Genomic DNA, 25,879 nt, shown 5'->3' on the forward strand with positions numbered 1-25,879 from the left:
ATTCCTCTGGGACTAAGTGAAGCCAGAGCACAGAAATCAGCATGCTTCCCTACCGTGAGTAGTGAGCAGCCACTCCTTCAAGTAGCTTAATGCTATTTACCTAGCTTGATGCTATTTACCTAGCTAAGAAGCCATCCACTTAAAGTGTTCCTAGATATCTGGTTACTACATACTTCTTTTTAACTTTGCTAAGATTGAGGCTGTCTAAGTCTCTCCCCAACATATACTGACTTTTACTTTTCATATAAACCTTTTTATCTACAAAAAGATGCTGAATGCCAACTTAAAAAAAAAAAAGCCCAAAACCAACTTAGGTTTTTTCTTGGTCTCTTCATTCCTAAATGTACGTTTACATAAAGATGGTAACTTATGCATAATTAACATCCATTACAAGATCAATACCATTTGCACCTGGCTTAAGGAGGAAAAACCCAGCACAACAATAGGTATTTAGTGCTTAAATACCTTTAGGAATTAACCATTATCCATTAAGCTTGTTGTAATAGCCTGATGAATAATATGAACTATTGAAACAGTTATTGTGTATAACATGTATGCACACAACACAGTGCCAATGCAGAGAGATATTTGTATATACTTGCTTTAATCAAATAATTAGTGTTTGAGCTGCACTGCAAATGATTTTTCTTGGTCTTGCATTGTGTAACCTTTAAGTGGATCAGCAAGGATGAACCCCTACATGTATCATGATTTCCTGCAACATACTGCTGTTTCTGATCTATTGCACTGTGAGGTTAAAGATGAAACAACATTCCTCACAACAGCAAGTCCACTTCATAAATAGCAAACTTGAAATTGCCCTAATCCAAATTCAGGTGCCCCCTTCTCTTGAACTCAGTCATGGACTGTGTACATCCTTACATTATAATATGCAGCATGTCAAAGTGGCCCTGGTGAGAAGAAAGATACTACATAAAAAAACCTCAACAACTATTTTTAAGAAATTTCCCTTTAGAGACTTTTCAATTTAAGCAGTGTACTTTGTCCAAATGATTTTTCCTTGACATGACCAGAGTGCCAGTATGCCTGTATATGCTTTACCGAGTTATTTCAGTGATGTACGCTTGTTCCATAACCACTGTGGGGTTCGTGACCTACCATCAGAGCTAGATTACTTTCCAGTCACATGTCCTTTGGATGTGGAAAAGAAATCAGACTCAGCAAAGGCCCAGCTGTAGCTGTGACCATTTGACGATATTCCAAACTGCCAAAATTATCCAGATCTTCTGACTGTCATCACTCTCTTTTGTGCATGCTCTATCCCTCTCTTTCTCTCTCTCCATATTCAGACCAAATTCCTAGCTTGTTAAACTTGCTACACAGCAGAGGTCATATTTGACCAGGAGAGTACTAATGCTAGTTTCAGCAGAAGACCAAATTGACACCTAACTGTAAGTTCTAAGGATTCTCTCTGGCAAACGCTATTTTGTCTCCTTTATAGGGAACATCTATGGCATCCTACGTTTGTAGGTTACTTTATGACATGCCTACGAAGCTGCAGGACAAGTGCAACTTAGTGCTTGATTTAGCATGGTACTTTTAAAATTACTAGCAGAAGGAACTTAATTTCACTACTCCAAATTATATTTAGACCTCACCATCCATTACTCACAGCTCATCACACTTTCTCTGTAATGACACATTGGATTCCAGGCACCCAGCCTTCCTCAGTTACTCCTCTATATGCCTCTCCTCTGATTCAACCTACTAAGCAAGTGGACACTAAGCAAAATTTGCAATTCAGACTTCTTTATTAAAAGGCTATTTCATATAAGAGAGTTTCAGTAATTATCTGCAATTTCACATCATATCTGGCTAGGAACATTAAAATGAAGAACAACTCACTTTTTAAGACTATTGGTTATTTATTCCCTGCAAAAGGAACTTTGTAACTACTTTCTGAAGATTCTTGGTGCCTACTAGAAGCACTTTTAGCTATGAGACCTAAAGCATTACTTCTCAGAAAGGAAAGATTTCCACTATATGCAGGTACACTTATTCACACTTTCAAAAAATGATGTCTCTTTATGGGATCATAAAAGATAAAATTAAGTTTTATTCTGAAGCAACACATCTGATAATGCTCAACTAATTCGCCACCTACAATGAATGTTCATTATTCAGAAATTTGTCCTTTTTCCACCCTGTACGTGTGGCCTTACCATAAACTTTCTAGTGCAGTTAAGTCACAATCAATCCAGCTGTAACTCTCAGATTTCACAATAGGGTTATTGCTTCATTAAGCATTTATCAGACTGAGGCCAAAACAACAAAAAAAATCTGATAGGTCTTTACTGTCAAGGGTATCTGGGAGAGCTGATGACAATGAGTTGTTAATCTTACCCTGGAGAAGATATTTTCCAGAGAGCTAGTCAAGGATTTCTTGGCCTTGTTTTTCAGAATGTCAAGTTTAAACCTGCCACCACTGGTGGTGCTTTCTGGAATCGAACTGTTAGAAATGACCTGTTGAAATGAGCAAGGACACAACTCAGCTTTGGCAATTCTTTTTTAATCGCAAAGACTATTTCCAACGACTAGAGTCAAAAAACAAGTTACATAATAAAGAATATACTGTTGGCTCTTATTGAAAGAACATCACAAACCCATCACCCCTCTCAAAAAAAACCAAACCCAAACAAAAAGCCAAAACACACTCCCAAAACACCAAATCCACAGTTAAATGCACATTCCATCCCTAAAGGCTATATTGTAAAAGTATATCAATTTAACAATACTGTTACATGTTTCCTTTGCAAGATGAGTTCATAGTTTAAAATGAAACCTGTGGGGGGAAGTGGCAGGCCCGTTAAGCCCCTAGAAATTGAACCCATAGACGAACATAATATATTGGATGGCATAAGACCGTTCCCGTGAGAGCAGAGAAGCTAATTAACCATTCCCATGAACAGTGCAGCCTTGAGAAGCTGGAAGTTAATTGGAAAGGTGATAAGTAGGTTTAGGGAGGATAAAATGTACTAGGACAAGAATGCTGGCTTTGTTCATGGTGGAGGCACATAGTGATGATGTTTTGTAGAAATTATGTTATTACAGAAAGTGTGTGAGAAAATGTGGGCTAGCTGTCCTAATAAAGGATGCTGCTGCGCTGACGTGGCAGACAGCTCTTGTCTCAACTCCTTGTGCAGCGTGTGTATGTGTGTGTGTGCTTTTCTATCAGCCAAACTTAACTACTACGATAGATACCCCGCGACAGAAACCAATGCTCCCTTCACTTCTATTCTCCCTGAATATAACTGCTTGGGAGGGGGGATCAAGGAAGAAAGAAAAAGAAGAGGTATACTCACACTGTAAAGAAATATAGATCTAAAAGTATTTGGTTATCTTTCTTCCCTTCTTTTCTTCCCCTCTCAGCTTATAAAACCCAAACATGCCACTATAAATTAAATCAAATTCTTCTCTCACAGTCCTCTCTTAATTGCAATATCCAGCTTCAATTACTCCTGACCAAGTAAAGTAGTGGTCCTGCTAGGACCATATACATTAATACTGTATTTTAATAGAGTGGGAAGAGGGAGAGGGATAATACAAAAACAAGCTTTACCGATGGTGCTTCACCAATGTGAATGTGTGTTTTCTGCTTAGTTTCACAGAGTTGACGGAGATGTAAGATCACAAGTTCATTTTCTTCCTGGTCATTGTCAGGCTTCATTTTCTGTCAGTAACAGCAAAGAAAGGAAAATTTGTCTTTCAATTCATGATTTGATTATTTTTTCTTCCATATGTATGTATTCTTTAAAATTAACATACTGCTACACCAAATCCCAGAGTGCGCTATTATTGTGTCAAATTGCAATACTGTCTGTGTGCTCTCATTCTCCTGAGCAAAACAGAACTAAAATGGAAACACCTTACAGGCTGTGGAGAAAAAGGAGCCTAACGCCCATACATTTTGTTTTCCAAAGTTGTTTGCCAGTGTATAGTCTTATAAGTGGCATAAGGAACCCAAGAAAACCAAACAGCCATTCTATTCTTCAGGCAACTAGAGAGGAGCAGAGCCTTTGGAAGCCTAAATCATTGTATACTTCATCCACTTAAGTACATCTGCTTACACAAGAATGTTGCGTCCAAATAAGTAAAAAAAGACAAAATCTAAAAATGCCAGACATGTTCCTGATACCTGCATGTCTCACCTGCTCTCAACCCACTGCCACATGACTTTCAGGTGGGAAAATGTGTTTACAGATGAAAAACTAAGCTCAGAAAAAAAAAATACACTCTGGGTAAGAACACAGAGCATCTCAGCAAACTTGGGAAACAAAACTTTTCCACTAGCAGTGTATCATACATGGAGTTAAGTTGGAGCATGATATTTCAGTATGAAATGTTTGGTGGAAAAGCAGTAAATTCTAAATCAACTACATAACAAACTAAATGTAATCAAAAGCAAGAAAATCTAGTTCATTTTATCACGGTCTTTTTCAAATTTGGAAGAACAGCTTCTAAGGTATTACCTGAACACGTTCAAAAATGTCTGCTTGCTCATTATCAGTTAGTGATGACAGATGTCTCTGAATTACAAGTTTGGCTCTTGGTGGATAGAGTCCTGGGAAAAGAAAGGACCATTAAAGCTTCTAGATTCTCAAATGATCTCTCACAAAAATTTTGAGAAAAATGACAGCAGAAAATATAAACCTGCATTTGAGTTCCTACAAGTTTAATGTATGACAGTTGTATATCCACAGTATACATGATAAAAAATAATTCAGATTTTGCTAACCACATGGTTTTGTCTTCTTTCTTTAGCAGTAAAAATACAAGTAGCAGCAGTTCAGTGGCTGGTTCCTATGTAAAAGGTTGTGCTCCCTACCCCACTGATGGCTTCTGTCCTAGTACCAAGAGATCACTGACAGCTTGAAATCTGACAACTGTATGGGAGAGGAGGAAGAGAGGAACAGATCAGGGTTATAACTGAGAGATAATCCATGCACAGGATACTTGGAAGTTTTCAGATGCTTCTAATTGAAAGACTTAGATGCATTTCTGGACAAGGAAATGATAAGGTAGAGGTAGAGAAATGAAGACACTTTAAAAAGCAAGAACTGCATAAAAGCTGTGGAATAAAGGGAAGAATTTCTGATATTCAATAAAAAGTGCAAATTTTCTCACAGAGTTCATTCTAGGAAGCTACAAAAAATGTGGGTGAAAAAAAATCCCACATGAAGATATGTTTTTTCCATCCACGGTACAAATTGTTCATAGAAAACTGCAACCAGAACAGATAAAAGACTTTTCCAAAGTCATGAAGCTTTAAGTTTGATTTTGACAAACTTCTACACTCAAAACAAAGCAGATGGATAAAAACAAAGGGACACTAAAGCCTTTCAGTCAGTAAGTACGAAGTTTATGAAACTACTATTACGGTACTCTAGTTGTTGTCCTAGGAGAGATTTTATTTTAATACTGGATACTTATCCTGCAAGTACCTGTGTTCAATATACTTAACTGCCTTATACAGCAGCCTCTATAGTCTATCATTTACAGAAGGCTTTCCCAGTTAAACTTTATCACTTCCAAATATGTGTTGTTAAACCCAGAAAATACCAGTCACAACCTAACAAAATTTCACGCCACTAGGATTTTATACTTTGCTTGTCATCCACCAGAGGGAAGCAAGTAGCAACAGTGACTTTCAATGAATGGGAAAACTGGCAATATTGAGCACCATCATCACCAGACCAGAAGATACAAGACTATTTGCTTTTTGTAACACACTTGCCTTTTTTTTTTGCATACAATACTTTGCAAGGACACATAGCAGAGTGACTATAAAAATAGGATCCTAACTTTTTTGTTTTAAATTCTATCTTGTAAGAGTTTTTACATGTGTTTTGGCATTCTTCATTTTAAGAGAAACTACAAAGATTTGTCTATTCATATCTGAAGTCAGGTAGTTGCCTTAACTTTATTTATTAGATATGGCCTGAAGTTGTGTGAGGGGGGTTTAGGCTGCATATTAGAAAAAAGTTCTTCACCCAGATAGTGGTTGCATGCTGGAACAGGCTCCCAGGGAAGTGGACACAGCACTAAGCCTGACAGAGTTCAAGAAGCATTTGGATGATTCTCTCAGGCACATGGTGTGACTCTTGGGGATGGTCCTGTGCAGGGCTAAGGGTTGGACTCATCATATCTGTGATTCTTTGTAGTTTCCTAACTTAATCGTTTATTTCCCCATAATATAACTAGGTTTTGAAGTGCATGAGAGAATAAACACAAAGAAGGAAAAAATAACCCCACACAGGAAAGAAGGAACACACAGAAAAGCAAGATCCTTTTAGATCACAACTGTCTTTTTATGACTCATTTCAAAAGCATGCAAAACCCCAAACAAATGGAAGGTGAACTGGTGGCTTTTGCTGCTCTGCTTAACGTTCAAGAAAGGTATGATGATGAAAGGGTATGTATTTACAACAGAAGCTTTACTATATTCAGTTGCAGTATCATTCCTGCTAACACCTCCACCTAAATACAGAGAGTGCAAAGTGATGGTAAGAGTTGCTTATTGGGATATTTTTCTCTCTGTTCTTACATGAAGTTATTCTTCTACAATAATCAGCAAAACACAATTAGAAAATAAATTCAGCTGCTACCTTCAATTCTTTCACAAAGTTTGTGCAATGAATGCATAGGGCAGGCCTCACACAGTTTAATCTGTGTCTTGGCATTTTGCAGTGCAGCAGCAGTGCTAAAGGCTTGTTTCAGGGTCAGCATTATCTCATCAACCTGTATGGGAGGGAGAGAAAAGAGTATTCAAACAAAAATGCATACCATATACATGAAATTAGATTTATAAATCATGTCATAGACAGGTACTTCAGAATTTAAAAAAAAAAAAAACAACCACAAAACCAGACAAAACCCTTTTACTGTCTTCTAAAGAGATCAAGGTTGTGTTCCCAGCTTTCTACCTGTTCTGTAGATACTTACCATCTTTTAAGTTCAGCCAGACAGTGTAATTTTGAGTATGTGACTGCAGCTACTCAAGCTTACTGGGAAGGCACTCACTGTTTTAAGAAGCTGCAAGTGGTAATTTTCGGCTTGAATATATGCTGGCTAAATAAAAAGCATTAATCTCTTTAGCTTCAAGTTTTTCCTGTAAACTGCACATGTTCCATTCAACAACTTTCCTCCCACCACTATACCATTTTAGCATAAACCCCTACAGACTCATCCCTGCTGCCAGACAGAAGCTTCCCACAGCAGTTCACTTTTCTCTAGGCTACTAGACTAGCTAGCAGCTTCATTACAATCACAGTTTATCTTTAAGTACTTCTGGCCTGCCTTGCATTCTGCCCTGATATTTCCTCTGCTGCTACCACAAATACAGCACCGGAAAAGCTCAAACTTTTATCTAAGAAAGGTTGAGGTGACAGCACTTCTCCATATTCATTCAAATATGCTCCTAGACCTTGTATACAAAGCACTTGGAGGTCCCCTGTCTGTATTTCAGGGGAATACAATGTTTATTAAAACCTGTTTCCTGAGTGTTTGCATAAGCATGGAAAGAAGGAGACAACTGCTTGAGAATGATTTTAGGAAAGAAATCAGTATCCTACTTCAGAATCAGGTCCTCACTCTACTTGTTACTTTTTTTATAAGCAGGAAGAGGAAAGCTGAAATATTTCAGACCAAAATCATGCAGTTTAACATTGAGACCATAGACACCTTTTTGAGGGGTTTGTCGCTTGGGAGAAAAAACGGAACCTGAATGTAGAAAGCTGAACTAGTTTGTGTCTCAGTATGTCCAGATCTTTTTTTGTCTGTTTTAAAACCCACAGTTTTAAGCATTACCAGCAATTTCTGGGTGCTTTTTCTTCTTAGCAATAAAGCAGGACATTGAACAGCGAATATCCATCTTGCAACGTGGACTGTTAAGTTTTTTAAGTGGGCTACAATCCCCCTCCAGTGGAAGATCCAGAGAACAGTGCTAAGCATAAGGATTATAACTACACTAAAGCCATGAGAATTGTAGCACAAACCCTAACTAGATTTAGAGCAAATATACACAAGCCTACCAACACAGCCTGCCTGACAGCAGAGAATTTGGAAAGCTCTGCCCTGCCACAGTCAAACTGCCACTGGGGTCCAAGCAATTGCCTCTGAAAGTAGCTCAGGAATCTTCATTTCATATTGTAATGTGGGCATACCCACACATATCAGTACCAGAATATGTAAAGAGGTTCATAAATACATGGAGGTTTTATATACCACTTAAGCCTTTGAATTATGCATGGTCAGATTTATCAGTAGGTCAGATGTAACATTTTCTGTTAGTACAATGATAGAGTTGATTCCATAATAAGCTCCCATTTTGATAAAAGCGCAGCCTCAGCTGCCATTGTACATCTAGTGCTGTTAGCTGTTTGAAGTTTTACTGATGTAAGTCTATTCACTCTGAAGCTAGTCAATGGAAAACTTACATTTTCAGCTAACTGGAAAAGAGATTTTTAAGTTTAGCTGGAAAAGAGTTAGCAGCTGTTACCACAGCCATCAGGGACAAACACAGTTCAGAACAGAAAACAAATTCTTTTAAGGTGTCAGAACTCTAAAATAAAAAAGTAGTCAAAATTATTTCCTGTATGCTCTCACATTATTAAGTTACCTGTTATCAGTTAAAATCAGTGCTACCTGGAACTTCAATTAATTGATACATACTTTATCAAATGTCCAATGGACTTCTTCATAATTACATACATCAATACATACTATGGTTTTCTTCTTCTGTGATCAGATACTGCTATTTTCTTCTACTGAGGAACAAAACAGACTACAGGAAAAATCCTAAAGCCACATGCATGGTAAAGACACATGCAGGATCAACCAGTAGTTTAAACCATACCAGTGTATGTTTGGGTTTTATCATCAGCTTTGTTACTAATTCAGTACATGTTTCTACATGTTTAATGGAGAACCACGTCTCTCAACAGTTAAAAACAGAAGAGTTACAATCAAATACAGAGCCCAAATATGCTCATGTTCTGCACACATGAACACACCCATATGGATTTTTTTCTATTTGTTACTGATATATGCATCAGTCAAATAGCAGGATATGGTTATGTAGGAACGGAATGTAGCACTTCCTACTGCACATTTGCATACGCACAGCTGCACAGTCTTGCATCTGGGAAGATGTGACCACTGAGGCTCAACTGACACAGCAGAATAACAGAGACTCACATTGTTTAGGAAATACCTTAGAAATCCTCGGATGAAAAGATCAGGATCATTAATAAATACTCACCAGAGACTCACTTGCACACTGGAACACATAGCAAACATATTGGCTTAACCCAGATTCCACAGATTCCCGGCAAATGAAACCAAAGTGATCAACGTGTTTTATACCCTACAAAAGTCAAAAAACAGCATTAGTGGACTATTTTATAAAGAGGTTTAGTTTCCAAAGTGATCCTAAAAATAGTTGTCAGACTCCAATACTTTCTTGCCCATGTAAAAATGTGAGAAACTATAAATGCATGCTCCTAATTATCTATTTTACAACTACTATCATTACCTTATAAATTGCTTTCTGTGTTTAAAAGTTACATAAAGATCTTTACACAATCAAAACAGAAGTTATAAAGCGATAGACCTTGACCTGAATTTCTTCCATTAGAAAAACTGGATTTTCAGGGAAGTGAACTAAAGATTTCTAGGTTATATTTGGAATTGCCTCCACAGTGAAAACTTGATGTAATAAGCCCATGCTAAAACACAGGACTGAAGAAGCAACAGAGTAGCAACAGACCTTTGCTTTTCTGTAATATATGTTACAATTACACCAGAAGAAAAAAAGGTAGAGAATGAGTGGTGACATACAGAATTCCAACCAAATTCTGAAATAAACTCTTTGAGACTGATTTACATACCAGAAGTTTCAAGACTTACTATATATTACTACTGATGTTTTCTTTTAAGATCTTAGTCTAACGACTTGACAGGGAACATTGCCTTGCTAAAAACAGCACTAAGAAGATCAAAGAGAGCAGTTTCCTAAGAAACACTATATTTCCAGTCTCAATTCATGGAACATGACTCACTATTGTTAAAGGTTTTGCCAATGTTTTTATCATCTCAGTATAGTAATAGTAGATTTTCTCCAAATGAAAGCCTAATCTCTCAAGTTCAAATACAACAGAAAGCAGAACTTGTTTGCTTGGATCCATCTCCAAAGAAAACACCTATATCATAAAAGAGAGGAGGAGGCAAAGCAACTTGCCTGTCACTACAGAAAACACTCTCAACAAAATTGGAAATGAAGTACGTGACAGACTGAACATAGCGTCACTACATACTGTCATTTTAAAAAACAAAATTCCAAAAGTTACATTTGTGCCACTTAAAACTTAACAGAGGTGCAGAGGGTGTCTAAAATGACACTAAGGGCATTAGTTTAACGATGATTCACAGTAATCGTGACTTAACTACACTTATTTTCTCATGACACATGAAGTCTTCCAAAGCATAAAATAAAAAAGGTCAGATGTATACACATGTTGATCTATAGACAGATCAGTGAAGTGTTGCGGTTCGTTTTGTGAAGAAAACATATTTACTAAAGGTGGTTTGGGGAGATTCCAGTTCCCTCACTGCTGACAGTTCCTGAACAGGCCTACTACTCTCTGACTTCTCAGTCTCAACAGGAGAACATTTGAAAGGAGAGACAGATGTGACACTTGCACTACTGAGGCATAAACACCACAGTATGTTACTCAATCAACACTACTTTCATCACATTTCTCAAAGAGTGTGACTTGTCATGACAAATGAACCAAGTTTTTTGTTGTTCTGGGTTCCCTCAAGGTCAGCAAGGCTGCAACAAGAAAACTTCTACAGCTGTGTGATACCTGAGTTTAGACAGCACACACACAGAGGTTTATCATCAATTATATTTGCTGCTTTGACAAGTATATGGAGTGTGGATAATTAATTGAATGCAGCAGATCAACCACACTTAATCTAATAAAAAGTACCTTTATTAGACCAGACTAAGAGAATCCAGAAGGCAAACTGACCAGAACATATCCTTTTCATTGTTTGTAAAGTTTTAAAGAACGAACACTCCTAAGCTTCAGTCCACAATACACAGTAAATCACTGCCCTGTAAATTCATAACAGAGAAGCCCTGTGGCTAGCATCAAGTTCTTAAAAGAAGAGCTTTATGCAACCAATACTTAGTCTTCAATAAATTAATGTTTCATTTCTATTGAACACAGAACCCCCTCAACTTCTCTAAAGTTGAGGGGGTTTTGCATTAAAAAAAGAAATGTTTTGCATTAAAAAAAGAAATCAAACAAATCCCCCCAGAGTATTGTTAGTGCCTCTTTGAGATATTCAAGAATGCAAAATAACAGAAGCTTTGCTCCAAATGAAAGTGAAGAGGCGGTGTGAAAAACTCCATCTCCAAAGTCCAACAGACAGCATTACTTGGCACTATTTACACAACTATTCTCCTGAAGGAAAACCGTGCTTTGAAAGTCTGCCACGGTCTTGCTGGTCACCATACTTTAAAGTCAGCAGAATAAAGGTTGTTCCTGCTTAGGACTGTTTTGTTTGACTATTATCAGTACGTATATACAACCTAGAAGCCCAGTACCTAAAGCTGAAGTGTCATATTTACTCAGTTCAGTACACCCAAAAAGCAGAAGACCAAAGCTGTCTGCAAATTCTGCTTTCCTTACCCCTTCTTTAAGAATCTCTTTGATCTGCATTTATTATAAAGCTATTACTACATCATTGTTTGATTATACTGTCCCATTCTGTATTTGCACTAGCCTTTTTTCTTTATGAAAAGCAATACAAACTGTAGTTTAACAGTAGAGTCAGCTTAAGGATCTAGACCTTTCGTTAGTAGCTCAAGACTCCACTTGAGTTACAAGTATTGACCAGTTCTTAATTTGTATTAGCATTGGTAGTCCAGTCATGCAAGAGCAGATTTGTTAATAGCATTGAAATGAAAGCACTTGGGAGTGAAATACAGGTTTAGAGAATGCCAGACGTGTACTTTAAACTAGAATAATAATGTTTAAGGAGGCCTGTGGCATGGCAAATGAAAGGAGGTAATGAAGTAAAACATCAAAACAGAAAGTGTCTGAAGTAACAGGTACTGAACAGTGTCTGAAGTAACAGGTACTGAACAACAACAAGATGGAAACGTGATTCCCTCAGCCCCGGCATTTAACTTTATAAGAAATATTTCTTTATTACTGGACATAGCTAGGTACACCTATTGCCATATTCTCCAGTAGAAATGATGCAGGTAAACTGCTGTTTTTCTGGAGGGCTGATCTGATGCTCTCTTCCTTTCATTCTGAAGGCTTTCAGGAACTTACCTGCTCAGGAACAGCACACTCAGAGCATCCTAAATGGAGAGTAAGCTACTTCCAAAAACATATCCAATGCTCTCCCAAAGCAGAACACTTTATACTTTATTTGCTGACCAATAATCAAAATTGCCACTACCGCTATTTTGTACTCATCTTTTCTGTACTTAAGCTTTTTGGAAATGACATTACATTCTAGTTGAAACTGCTACCAGATGAGTGAATGCCACAATTTGAATAACAGCTCTCACTCTTGTAAAGGCAAATAGTAATTCCAGTCTGCTGCAACTGTTTGTGAGGCAATGGCAGTTTAATATTCATTTTTTTTAGTCATACTCCCCAAATAAGCTGATGCATCAAACTTCATGCAGGATTTGGGTATACATTAGTCACAATCACCCCTCCCTTTTTTTAAATTAAGGAGCCAATGGTATAAAACAACAATTTACTCTTATTAAGGGTAAGTTAGATATGATAAACTGTTTTTAAATGGCCTTTGAGACTCAACAAGGGAAAATAGCACAGAACATTGACAAAGAATTCTACATTTCTTTTTTTCTCCTGCCTATAGACTAGCAAGGCAAGCCAATCGAAGAACAAATAAAATCTTTTTCTTCTGCTGATCTACATGTTGCTTCTTAATAATGCTTACCTGAGAGCATGAGGAGATATCTTTAAAATTCTTTTCAAACACAACAGATTTGGTGTCTGGACTGATGAGGTTAACTTCAAACCTTCCAACCTGAGAGGGAGAAGAATAAGTCTAGTTTATGACTGTCTTGGAGGCACAGCACTGACAGCAACAAAAATGTCAGAATCTAGCCCTTTCTTGTTCACACAGCCTTTCTTTGGCACATCAGTTTACTCAGCTTTTACAAGGGTGGCATAATTCCGCCTATATTGAGTAAGAATATTTCAGCAAGCACAATACACTCAGTTGAACAGGAAAGAATTGGAAAGAAAAAGTTGAATTTGAAAGAAGACAGCTTTTCTTCTCCCCCTCCCACCCTTTTTCCCTTCAAGCTGGGATTGATCAAGATCAGATTTTGGTCCAAAGATCACATTGACAGACAATACTAAAACCTTTAGCAAACAATGTGGCTAAATTAAAAGCTACAATGATTTTTGTTTTTCAAATTATACCATAGGTTAGCTGAGAAACTAAGGTGATACTTCTTGGTTTGTACTAATTCCAGATGAGAAAGAGTAGGTTCTGCAACAAACTATCTTTCAGTTTTCCCAAACTGTTTCTCAAGCCACAGATCTCAGAAAATTTTTCAGCTAAATCCATTATAAGGGACAGCTGTGGCTTTCTGAAGGGCAATTCTCACTTCAGTTATCAATCCCCCAAGAGAATAAAAGGCAAGAATGATCTTTAAAACAAATGGAAAGACAAAATCCAGGCGTTTAGTCCCCTGTTACTTTAAGGTCCAAGGACTTTTCCTTTTATGGGTCACCTCTTTTACACATCCTTTTGTTTTCTCAAAACAAGCTCCAAAGATGTGAAATACACTTAAGACAAGAGAAGAAATAACCATTGAAGTCTGAAGGAAGAAGCCTTCAGTGCAGAGATGTTTGAGTACTCATCTGGGAAAGATAAGACAAATCATCACAAAGGGGCTGGGCAAAACGTAAGGCTGCGAAAATCTTATGTGAAGTTGTGAGTTTCTTTTTAAGTGCACAAAAAAAGAGGGTTTGTTTGCATCGACTCTCTTTTCGAAAGAATACTCACTCATCTCCAGCCAGGTTCTAGATCCCATCTATACAGGTAATCCAGAACTGCATGTAAAATAATTATTTCTCTAAAAACGCTGCTCCTTTAAGTGATTACTCTATAAGTAATTACTTTTCCTTAAGATCTGCCCAAGCTCATGACTTGAGGTGACTTCCTTAAGAAAGTTCAGCTACTTGTGTTGCAGTCATTTATGAACAGATACATAAATATTTATGAGAAATCATGAAACCATACTGGACCTATATTACTTATATGGCAAAACTTGTCTCAGTTTCAAACTCTATGCATAGGGGAAAAAGATACGGTACAAAACCAACAAGAAATTGCTCCTCCTAGTACACACCTGGAACAACATTGTCCTGTTCTTCTCAGAATCAGAGGGCTGAACATGACTGGGTGCACTTGCGTGTCTTCTGCGTGACTGTATTTTCAGGTTTGCGTCATGAACCCTTCTTTGCGTAACTGCAGTGACGCTGCTGCACCGGGAGCGAAACTCTTGCTGCTCATCGAAGCCAGAGTCCTCTAAAATGCTCTCTGGAAAGAAGCCACGAGTGCTGGCCAGGTTGGTCAAGTTGGTCTGGCTGCCGACTGTAAACATTACAGCATGCCCTGAAGTGTTATCTGGGCTGTCCAGCTCCTCAAATGGGCTATCCAATGAAGAAGCTGGCACGTTTTCTTCACACAGAGGCAAGTCCAAATTTGACTCATTATTGCGCTGCTCGTTTAATAGTTTCAGGCGCTGGCGCTCGTGAAGGCTGAATTTCTCTATGCATTCATCAATTAGCGTGGAGGGAGCTTTCTTGTGAGCCACTGTCACCTTTCCACAGTAAAGGACTTCAAATTTTTGAGAGTCATAGAAGGCATCTTCACTATCCTTACTTGGTTTGGCATCTTCTTTTAGTGCGGCTTTGGAGACTTGTCTTATGCTGCTGATGACATCGGGAACCTAAGGGGACAGTGTGAAAGGCCTGTTTAGTAACCGCAAATGAGAGAGCACAGCCAGTGATATGTCAGACATTATTACAGTAAATAATTACATTAGCTATTTCTTCAGCAGAGTGCCCCTATCTTCTTGGCTAACAATATAAAACCAGTAAAGTTAAAATTCTGTGCAGATAATTTATGCAGTGGAAGCAAAGCAAATAATTTTTTTCTGGAACTTGTTTCAGAACATAAGGTTTTAAATTACCAGAAGGCCTACTGACAAATGTTCACATCTTTTTGTTTGTTTGTTTATTTTTACTGAGATTGCCTTTTCTTTTCTGTGGTCCTCTGCCCACATCGGCATGTTTTACTGATGTATTTTGGATAGGGCCATCACTGTTCTGTTGTGGAAACAGTTTTGGGAAAAAGAGACCAGTAATATCCATCAGTTTCAACTGACAGCTTTGGAATACAGGTAGCAAGAATACGGAAATTTTACTGAAATACCATGTACAATTGCATTAGCTATCATTTATTATCTACTACAAAAACCTCACCCCATCCACCCTACGACAGTTCACTTTAAGGTCACACTTCCCTGCTGTCTCAGTCATGCAGTTAAGCAGCACACCCAAATCTCCCTTCTCCTCTGTCATTCTTACCCACAGATTCCTGCTACATCCTGTATAGACAAACTGTGCATGTCCAGTAGAAACTCTCAATTTCAGCCCTGTATCACCCAGTCTCAAAGACACATGGTTCCTCCATTTTATCCCTATCACCTTGGGAGGAGTCTGCTTTCAATATCAACATATTTAATACAAACGCTCTTTTTTTTGTTTTGGCTTCAATAAAGAAAACAAGGACTTAGGACTTATCCAACTCTACTGACTGCAGATCAGAGTGATACTAGTTGCACTTCGGATAGTACCTGTTCCTCTTAACCGAACCTCTTTCCACCATGTCTCGTTTTCTCTGGAAGGATAATGAAAGGCATCATGTTACATGCACTGGGGAAATTACTAGTGACAATGAGATAAAGAGAGAATATCTATACATTTTCTTTCCAAGAGAAATCGGTTCTCAACAGTCACCTAGTCCAATATAATCAATCAACAGCTTTTGTATTCTATACAGCTTCCCACCATATCTATAATATTTGATATCTTTCAAAGAATTTTTCTATTAAAAAAAGATAACTTTGAAGTCACACCTTAATAAATAATCCATGCTCCCAATAGTATCTCTTTCTTTCAGTCACATGATACCAGTTGAAGCCTTGATACCAGCGCTTTTGCAAGTCACAGTGGAAAATTACCTCGTCTTAATCCCCATCTCCTATTACACACTCCTCACCCCTTGGGCATTCAGCTCAAATATGCTTCCAGTTCATTTATTGCAAAATGAAGTTCAATTACCCTAAGGTCTACTGACTGTTTGGCTTTTATCCCTATAGATGTCATCATCATCTCAGTTTTCAGTAAGCCTAAAAGTTAAGTCTTGATATGACACCGACACTAGAGGGTAACTATTTTTCACTCATTCTCACTAGCAGGCTGCTTAACCATCACCCAAGGTGTGCTTCCTCCCAGCCATGCCAGCTCAGCTGGACACGAACAATTCTCACTTTATACATGCCTGTTCGTATTCCAAGAGGCAGCTCTTTTTCCACTGATGGGTCTCTTATTCTTTCTGTGGCCTGTGCTCAGAGAAGCTCTAGAGTTTAAATTCCTTAGTTTTCTATTATAACAACATTCACAAACTAGCTGTCTAACATTTCCCTTTTAAGAATCCAGAACCTGTTAAAGGGCATTTCACATATATTTCTATTCAAAGTACAGTGAAAAATGATAATTCCATTAAAAATGCATAAATTCTACATACGATCAACTAAACATTGTCAGCTGTTTAATTGGCAATTTGAATTTTTTAAAAAGTGTACTGAGCCTCTTGCTCACCACTTCTAAGAAAAAAGACTGGAAATTCTTAAGCCTTTCTAAAAATACCCACTAACCTCCTAACACATCCTTCCCTGTCTCTCCTCCTCCAGCAAATCTCCAAATAGCTGGGGATAACACACTACCAATTGTACCACAACAGAAATACCCATCCATTCCCTACTCTGTCAGAGATCTCCACCACAAATACAGACACAGAGTTTTAAGTAACTGCATTTCTATTCAGAAAAAAACCCACCATCCATCCTGTTGTTTATCACTTGGTTTTACTTCTATCTTTTCCAGATTGTGTGTACTCTTCAGACATTCATATTTAAGTCACAATTATTGTTTCAGAATCCCTGCTCCTTGTATAGCTTTTGCATTACATAGTATTTTCACTTATGCATACATGGATCCTAGCATTAGAGCAGGGGTTTCAGCTCATACAGTCCAAACAATCCTTATTCCCTGCTTTGTTTAACTGAATTTTTTTACAGGCTATTTAGAGTGCTCCCTCATCAGTATTCACTTTTTTTCTATTTTTTGACCTATACACAGAGCTAAAGTGAAAAATCAAGGAGAAAATTTTAAGACCCATTTAATCAATACTTCTCCTATATACAGCTGAAGAGGAAAATAAGCTAATACAGGGATTTCACAATTGATAACTAATATCTGTCAGACAGCCCAGAACCAGTTCCAGATGCTTGTTGGTTCTTTCTTGGATACTCTAGATGGTGTGAAAAACAGCTTCAAGTATAACATGTAAGACAGATACTAACACCGCCTGGCTATTAGTCATACACATGGATTTTGCTGGTCTTTAGTGTACAGGAGTAACTGTATACTGATGACAATGTACCCAAGGATTGACAATGTGCCAGCTTGTACTGTTAGACCTGACTCTCTTCACTTCCAGAGTGACACTTCCTTATCAAGAACAAAGAATTACAGCTATCTGAGATATACCTGATCACATGACAATATTTTCATTTAAAATATTGACTTTGAGCAAAACCCATAACTGCAATCAAGTGGAGTCTAACGAAGAGTTTTCACCTGTATTTTCCTGAAATGCAAGATACAGGAAAAGTTACACTATTATCAGCATAGTAATCATCCCAATATGACTTTTTACATATTTCTTTGGCATGTATCATTGGGTTTTGACATTTTGTTCCTCTGTATATCAAGAAAAGTCAGAAAAGTTTCACCATCGAAGTTGTGTAACTTTTTTGGATTTGGATATTAGCTTATTTGTTAATGGCAAAATTGCAGGGCAAAGTTAGACAACTTCATAAGCAGAACAGAGCTTTCAAAATACTGAATTACCTGGATGAAAATGCTTAACTACGTTTAGAAATCAGTTTAGGAATATTAAGAAGACAGACTCCTGAAACAGTCAAAACCTATTAATGTGTTTCCAAATTCTAGTATTTCCCTGCAGCAGTCTCATGAAATTAAGCAGCCAAAGGAGAGAAATGGGACTCTTACTCCTGACACACACAGGGCCATTGCAGATCTTTTTGGACATCTACTACCAGCTTTTTTAGCAGAACAAAATAAAAAGGTTAAATGAGTCATTGCATAGGTTTTCAGCATTCACCTGAACATAAAGAAAATTAAATCCTTAAAATATTTTAGCAATTAATCTATTTAACACATAGAATTTTTTTGTTATGTCAAGAAGGAAGACTAGATTTGAGGGGGCTAAGTAGTGTATTTTCTGGGTGAGAGGCACAATTTCAGCCTGAACAAACCCAGTGGTGCTATGGCTGGAATAATGCAAGAAGACTTAATTCTCCCCTGCTTGCTTCTCCCAAATCCCATGGTCTAGGGGCCTATCACCTTTTTCCAAATATTGCTGGACAGCAGAGAAAATGACTATGTCCCAAAGGCAGTTGCAGAGGGCTTCCCAGACCAGAAAAGTAGGAGCTGATAGGGCAGTGCTGGGACAGAAGTTCTCAAAAGTAGAAACATAATGTAGGCCATTACTATAGGTTTTATTCATGAAGTTTCCCTAAGCTGTTGAGGAGTAGCAGACTATTACAAGAAGCAGAACAACGTAGTTATCCCCCACCCAACATGTTTACTCAAATATGTTGGAACAGCACACAAAGCTTTCTCTAATATAATAGTGACCTCGTGCTTAAACAGTAACAGGCACACTAAACCTTCTCAGGTATTAATAAATTGAAACCAAACAAAATGGATGTGAGAGCTTCAGATGAGCTTTCTTCCCCTCCAGGATGTTGTCAAGAGCATACATGCCTGTCAGGAGAAAGTAGCAGCATGTGTACTTTAAGACCATTGAAACAGTGCTCATAAGTAACAACTCAATCTCTGAATAGAGCCAAGAGAACTCAGAGGAGCCCAGATCCTTCTTCAGGGCCTGTACCAAACAACCCCCCCAAATGCTAGAGGTCAAAAAGACAAGGACGGACAGTGGGTACCATAAATACAAAACTAGACCTGTGATACTAGTTCAGCTCCTCAGTGTAAAGAACACTCTAAAACTTGGTTGAGGAGAAAAAACAAACAAAAAACCCTACTACCAAAAAAAAAGAGGCAAGTAATAAGAGCTCCATAATGTCACTAAAGAGGCAATATTTCACTCCAGGGAAATACGATCAATCTAATAAGACTAATTAAAGAAAAAAAACCCACACTTAAGAACGCAAATTAAATTTGTTATTCATATTTGAGTAGCCTAAGACTGTATGAATCACTCTTCATCCAATTAGATCTGATTCAATACATGGCAATTCAACAACTAAAAGTTAGTTGTACTAAAAACAGAGCAGATGGCACTGGGCAAGTTCTGCATCACCTACAATCATAATCACAGCTCTGAATAAACAATGTAAAAAGTAAAGTATGACTGGTGTTACACTGTCACAAACTCTGTTTACTACAGGCAGTAGAGTTTTGGTAAGCTGAAACTAATGAGAGCATCAATTCTAGCCAGATAGTCCCCAGTCTCATCTATTTGCACCACACACCTCCCCCTACGACCTTGGTTTCAGACCTTACTGCAGCACATCGCCCATTTGGTCAGCTAGTGTAGAATAAGGTCACAGCCCCCAATCCTGGCTAGAAGACAGATATATTAGTACTCTAGACATGCTAATTTCAGCTCTGCAGTTCATGGGCTACATCTCCTTCTATCCCTTGTGACAGACCTGTAACAGGGTCAATACATAAAGGAGTGCAAACACCTGCCTCGTGCATTAGTAGTACGTTGCCCAAAGGGCACGTGATTAGTACTGCCAAGAACTATTCTACTACATAGCAAGACACTTCACTGTGTTCTAAGCAGAATATTATTTTCGCATTGGAAACATCATTTTAACTGATGTAACTAATGCAAGCTCTTTCATCTGACCAAAGCGAGGATTAAAACAAAAGAGAGGACTACAGAAAAATAACACCAAATTCTTCTCATGACATTTAAATAGGGTTTTGTTACAATTAATTCCAACTTCAACCTCTAAAATCCAAAAAAAATCTTCAGTTAAAAGATGTTTATCATCAATATCTTGAAGTTGCAAAACAAAGAGGCTACTGAACCCACTCATGCATGCTGCAGCACAACACTAGAACAATTTGTCACAACTCTAGAATAGGCAGAGCATCTCCATGGTGACACTTCATGCTTTCTTGAATAGCAGTGACAGAAGTTGAAGCATTCAAAAAAAACCCACAAAAACATTCCCTTTCAATTTACAAGAGCCTCCAATGAAAAAAGGTGGAGATCTTCTTTTTTCTGGAGGGATAACTTTCAAGTTACTTCAGTAACTACTGATCAGTACTTTCAATTTTAATCCAAACTTAGAACTTGAATACTATGAATATCGAGAAGAAGAACAAAATTCACTAGCTGTATATCATTATTTCCACAGCTGGACTGAATTTCACTGTGCAGAGAAGCTGCAGCTCTTCCTAATTTATTTCTAGCTTCCACATGGAAAATTTCAGTCTGGAATTTATTAACAAAGCAAAGCCCCTCTTCATACCACAAGGCTTCTAAACATTAGTATGTCTGTGAAGTACTAATCTAACAAACATGCCTAACAAATCTGGCTACTTAATGATAGCAGTTCTAGCAAGGCAATTATTTTCTCACTCCATCACCACACAAGGTGCATTGTCAGACCTGTTCCATCGTACAGAGAGATGCAAGATGAATGAACTTCACACACGAACCTTAGGAGCAGTCAGTACCTTCTGGTGTGAGATCCAGTTCAGGAGCAGAGGCATGTCCAAGCAGAACTGTCACTGAACGTTAGCGTCATAAACACAAGGACTGAGGAACAGATTCCTGGGATAAGTGAGCGCAGAAAGATCCCTCCTCTCACAAAGGGTTGGCAGCACATTCACAGCATTTCCTCAGGCTCATTTCATGATATCACAGCTCAGCCAGAGCTCCGCACAGTAGCCGTTATTTTTCAAAAGCCAAATATTTCCTGACTTGGGGCTGGAAGCACCCGCACTGCCTTGGATTTGAATAATGCTTCCCACTCATGATCAAGCTGTGTATACTTAAAAACAAACAAAAGAGAAACAGGATACTATCCAGAAATCAACACCCCGTGCTAATTACTGGGAGTTTGACATCTATCAATTAGAAACCAGCACAATGTGAGAAAAAATTAGAAGCAATTGGACATGACTATCCTTTCAGTTACTGTTAACTTGCATATCCACAAGATAGGAGAACCCAGTCACAGCAAACACATGAATACAGACAAAGTAAGCCACATATCACATCCTGCTATGTACCAGGCATTCAATACCAAGGCAAAGTTCTTATCTTACATAAAAACACAGTCCAATGTCAGCCAAAGTACCCAAAGTACAGATATCAGTAACTATTCTCAACTAGAAAGAAGGGTGGGAGAGAGAAAAAATTGTTTTTCTTTAACTGCTGTAAATATTTTTACTGCCATACAGTTAGTACAGTGCTGATAATTCATACCTTTTATACTGCTAAAACTACTGCATTCTGCTGCTTCCCACTCTGCTGATAGCTGTCCACTGGACAGTTTTCACCATTAAAAATGCATCTTTCCAATAAAGCGATAAAAGACCAGCTCAGAGTGACTCAACTTATGCAGTCACACAAGAAATTTGTTGACTTTATTTATGCTAGAGATATTTAGAAACTAGAACAGAAGAATTTGACTCCATCAGCTGACTTTGCTGAAGGAATACCATCTTCTGTTTTACAAAAATAAGGAGGATTCATAGCCAAGAGAAATGCTATCACAAAAGGAAAAGAATAACAGCCAAATTACTAAGCACTTCTATAATCCATCTGCACTTAGTGTACGGTCTAAAAATACAGTTTAGAAAACACAAAGTCAGGTTCTCAGCAGGCAATAATAAGCATCTGCCACCAACTCCAACTCATTCTGCTGCATGTCTGGGCTAACACAACACAAGCCCAGTAGCAGGAAAGCTGGAACACAGAGGCTGGCAAAGAAAGATTCAGTGAAAGCAGATTTTGGAGCTTCAAGCTGACTGTCACCCCTGGCAGCTAGTGCTTTCACATTTCTGCTATTCCCTACAGGTTCATGAGTGTAGCCAAAGCTTACAGCATCAGAAAACACATGGGGAACATCCATTAAAGGACTGCATATAGTAAAGTTCAGCTTTCAGGAGACAGAGTCTTCCTCCTATTTGCCTGGCCTATTTTTTTTTCCAGGTGACTGGTCAGGACCCAGTTAGGTTTGTTTCTGAAGAACTGCTACAGGGCAATGCACGTATTTTACTCTGACATTCAACCTCAGACCATATATCGGTGAGATCACACACTCCTGCTGAAGGCAAAGCTGAAGACCACCACTAAACCACCCTAAAGAGAGATATATTTTTAGATAGGTAAGCTAAAATACAATAAAATTCACTTTTCAAAGTAATTCTTATTCAAGATCAACGCAAGAGTTACTTACACTATTTAGTTTTGATAGTCAACAAACAGCAAAAAGTATCACAGTTGCACGGCTTTTGCTTAGCAAACCATCACATTACCTAATTTGCTACTGGAAGTTTGTGGATCACCTAACACATTCTGTGTGCTACACACGCACACAAGATACTGCTTTGTCAAGTATCCAAATTCAAATAAGTAGTATAATGATAGAAAGTGTATCAAGTTACTTAAGAGGAAAGAATGTCTAAGAGTTACAAGACTGTTTTAGATGCCTGAGCAGACAATCGATCCCTTTTTTTATACTTCTATGCAAGCACTCTACAGTGGGGTATCAAAGAACTTCAATGATGGAGTGACAGCACAGCCCAACAGGAGCATTGCTTTAAGTAAGGAAGGTTCTTGCATTCAATATTTTGCTCCTATGTTTAGGCCAGCCATCAGGTTGACGCTTTTCCACCTTTCAGATACAGCTCCTATTCACTCTGCTTGCAACTGTGCAACCCATAGAAGTGTCAGTACAGAGGTCTCATGACGATCCTTATGCTCTTTGAATATGTAGACTAGTAAACCTCAATTCACCTACCAGTTTTATACTTAGAGCATATGCAAGTTTGTTTCCAAGCTTGGGACATAACTCCCACTAAAAGATTTAGCAAAGTACAGCTTGCTTGTAACATCATTTCTTCTTTCAAAATGCTTTAATCCCAGTTTTTCCAAACAATAAAAGCACAAATTCACATCTAAACTAGGAATTTTCTCCTGAAAACTGCATTTTAACTTAATTTTGCAGTTAATTTTCTAGTAAGGGGTTTGTTAAAAATGTTTTTCAGAATTCCATCATGTTTAACACATATCCTATTTTTAAAAGGGCTTGCCTGAGAAGATAAGGTTGTCACGTGGACAGTCCCAAACAATTAATACATTCTCTGCATTCATTTCCTTTTAGGGGGGAAAAAAAAAAGTTGGGAGAGCTCATTGAAGTATTTTGCCCATTTATGGCCACTATCCACTTCTCAAATACAGATCAGAAGACCATGAACTTCATTTTAACAGATTTAAAATGCTAAGACTGAAATAAATGCTCTATGCACCATATTTAAGAAAGTGGCAATTTTTTATTCAGCAGTTTCAGGTAGAAGTTCTCAAGATTTCAATTTAAAAATATTAACTAACATTTTGATTTACTATGAAATGAACACACTTTGGAAAGTCTGCTTTTCCCTAGTCAAGAGATCAAGGTTTCAAGACTCCTATATGGCAGATCATGACAACTCCTAAAGTGAGTATCAACCCAGGTTTGGTTGAAATACACCATGATATCCATGGATGACACCACTTTTAGAACTCATTTGCAACAATAACCACGTTCTTCTGCTATTACTGAAAGAGAAGACAGTAAGTGTTAAGTAATTCAGCACTGTCACCAGGAGATGGGAAAAATTACAGACTCTGTTCAGTCTAAGAGATCTAGCAGGTGACTGTATACTTGGTCCAAAAAAAGTCAGTCACTGAAATAACTTCTAACCCCCTTAATGAGGTTAGAAGTTCCTCAATGACATGCAACTAAGGAGTTAGGTCTTTTCCTATTTGATGTGTTCCCATAAACTCTCAATCAAAGTATTGAGAAGTTTCAGACTACAAACTGTCCTTAAAAAAGGCTCTGCTTACAGAGAGGTGGATACCAAAACCAGTGTTGAACAGCAGGTGATACTGCAGCAGAGACAGAAAAAATGTTACCACTGGGTTCAAGGCTCCTTCTCTCAAAACAACATTCGCTACAAAACCATGAAAGACAAATGCACATGATTTATCAGACAGTGCGCACGGAGTACAAAGAAAATGGACTGCAACCTAATAGCATTTTAGGAGCTTCTCCATACCTGCCAAGTAATGTTCACTAGTTTTCTAGTACTTCGGAAATACACACTTGTACATGTTCCAGCTGGTCTAGTAATCTCACAGTTCACAGGAGCAACTTGCAACTGTATTAAAAGCCTAAACAATTAATAATACAATTCACTTTTCCCAGCCAGTAAAAAACCCTAGCATAAACATGGCAAGAGAAGATTTCAAAGGCGTACTCATTCACATGCTGAATTCCCAACTGCTTTGAAACGAGGTGCTGGGCAGAGCAGGGAACTTCCACTTAACTAGACTTCCACCAGCACTGAAGTCTTGAATCACCACTTTGCCTGGGAGTCAGAGGAATAATGAATATCATGTCTGAAGGCAGAGTTAGCACAGCTCAAAACACCAAGCACTACTCTCACTGGGAGTCACATAAGTCTAATCTTGTCAGTCACTAACTGTTTAAAATGCTATGATTTCATCAGCTGCTCATGGTAGCTGTGTAAAGAATTAAACAATTAGATAGCTATGGTGTTCAAAAGTAAATCCACATAGACATAGCTGAATGGGCAAGTATTTCAAATTTAATAGCTGAAAGTAAATAAGTACATGGTCCTCTTTTTCACACAGACAAATTCCAAAAGAGCTACAGACTTGCTGTAACTCCTACTACTAATAAAACAAAAAAAACCCCAACCCACAAGACCTAGGGGCAACGAAAACAGAAATGCTTTCCCAGAAAGCTTTGAGATAAATTAGTCAATGAAGTAAACAGACAGTAAGGTCTTCTCAGAGATATAGCTTCATAAGACAACACCAATAGTGACACCAGTAGTGAAGTGACACCATATATGAAGAGTAAGTTAAGAGTTCTTGATAAAGACCCATGAGACTATTTACACATATTCCCAAAAAGCCTATGAGAGCATTTTGTTTTGGTTATGAATATGGGTCCTATAGAACTGGGAAAGGGAGCATATAAGCACTTAATTACTGTGTAAGTAAGCAAACACGTAGATGATGAATACAGAGTCAAGATGCATGGGAAGGAGTTGTTTCTGAGAGTACATGGGGAGGCTCTGCTCATTTTTTTAGGCAACATTTTCATATATATATCAAGTATGCACTTGGAGCA

The 25,879-nt window shown here is 38.0% G+C and overlaps 1 protein-coding gene across 6 annotated transcripts in view; it reads right to left on the reverse strand.

Moving 5' to 3' along the window:
- TBC1D4 (TBC1 domain family member 4) overlaps positions 1–25,879 on the reverse strand; it is a 101,506-nt gene that overhangs the window by 32,292 nt on the left and 43,335 nt on the right. For 3 of the 6 annotated variants that reach the window (XM_017829963.1, XM_017829962.1, XM_017829960.1), the window contains exons 1-8: positions 21,168–21,322; positions 14,441–15,043; positions 13,015–13,104; positions 9,281–9,385; positions 6,627–6,759; positions 4,491–4,582; positions 3,581–3,691; positions 2,365–2,484 (exon numbers count right to left, since the gene is read on the reverse strand). In XM_017829963.1, the coding sequence (XP_017685452.1) occupies positions 2,365–2,484; positions 3,581–3,691; positions 4,491–4,582; positions 6,627–6,759; positions 9,281–9,385; positions 13,015–13,104; positions 14,441–15,043; positions 21,168–21,221 (1,308 nt within the window). In that variant the 5' untranslated portion in view covers positions 21,222–21,322. Of the gene's footprint in view, positions 1–2,364; positions 2,485–3,580; positions 3,692–4,490; positions 4,583–6,626; positions 6,760–9,280; positions 9,386–13,014; positions 13,105–14,440; positions 15,044–21,167; positions 21,323–25,879 lie in introns of those variants that run through there. The other 3 variants (XM_017829959.1, XM_017829958.1, XM_017829961.1) reach the window with 2 other exon arrangements.

This window comes from Lepidothrix coronata, unplaced genomic scaffold (assembly GCF_001604755.1).
Source record: "Lepidothrix coronata isolate B3197 unplaced genomic scaffold, Lepidothrix_coronata-1.0 Scaffold172, whole genome shotgun sequence".
NCBI classification, from domain to species: Eukaryota; Metazoa; Chordata; class Aves; order Passeriformes; family Pipridae; genus Lepidothrix; species Lepidothrix coronata.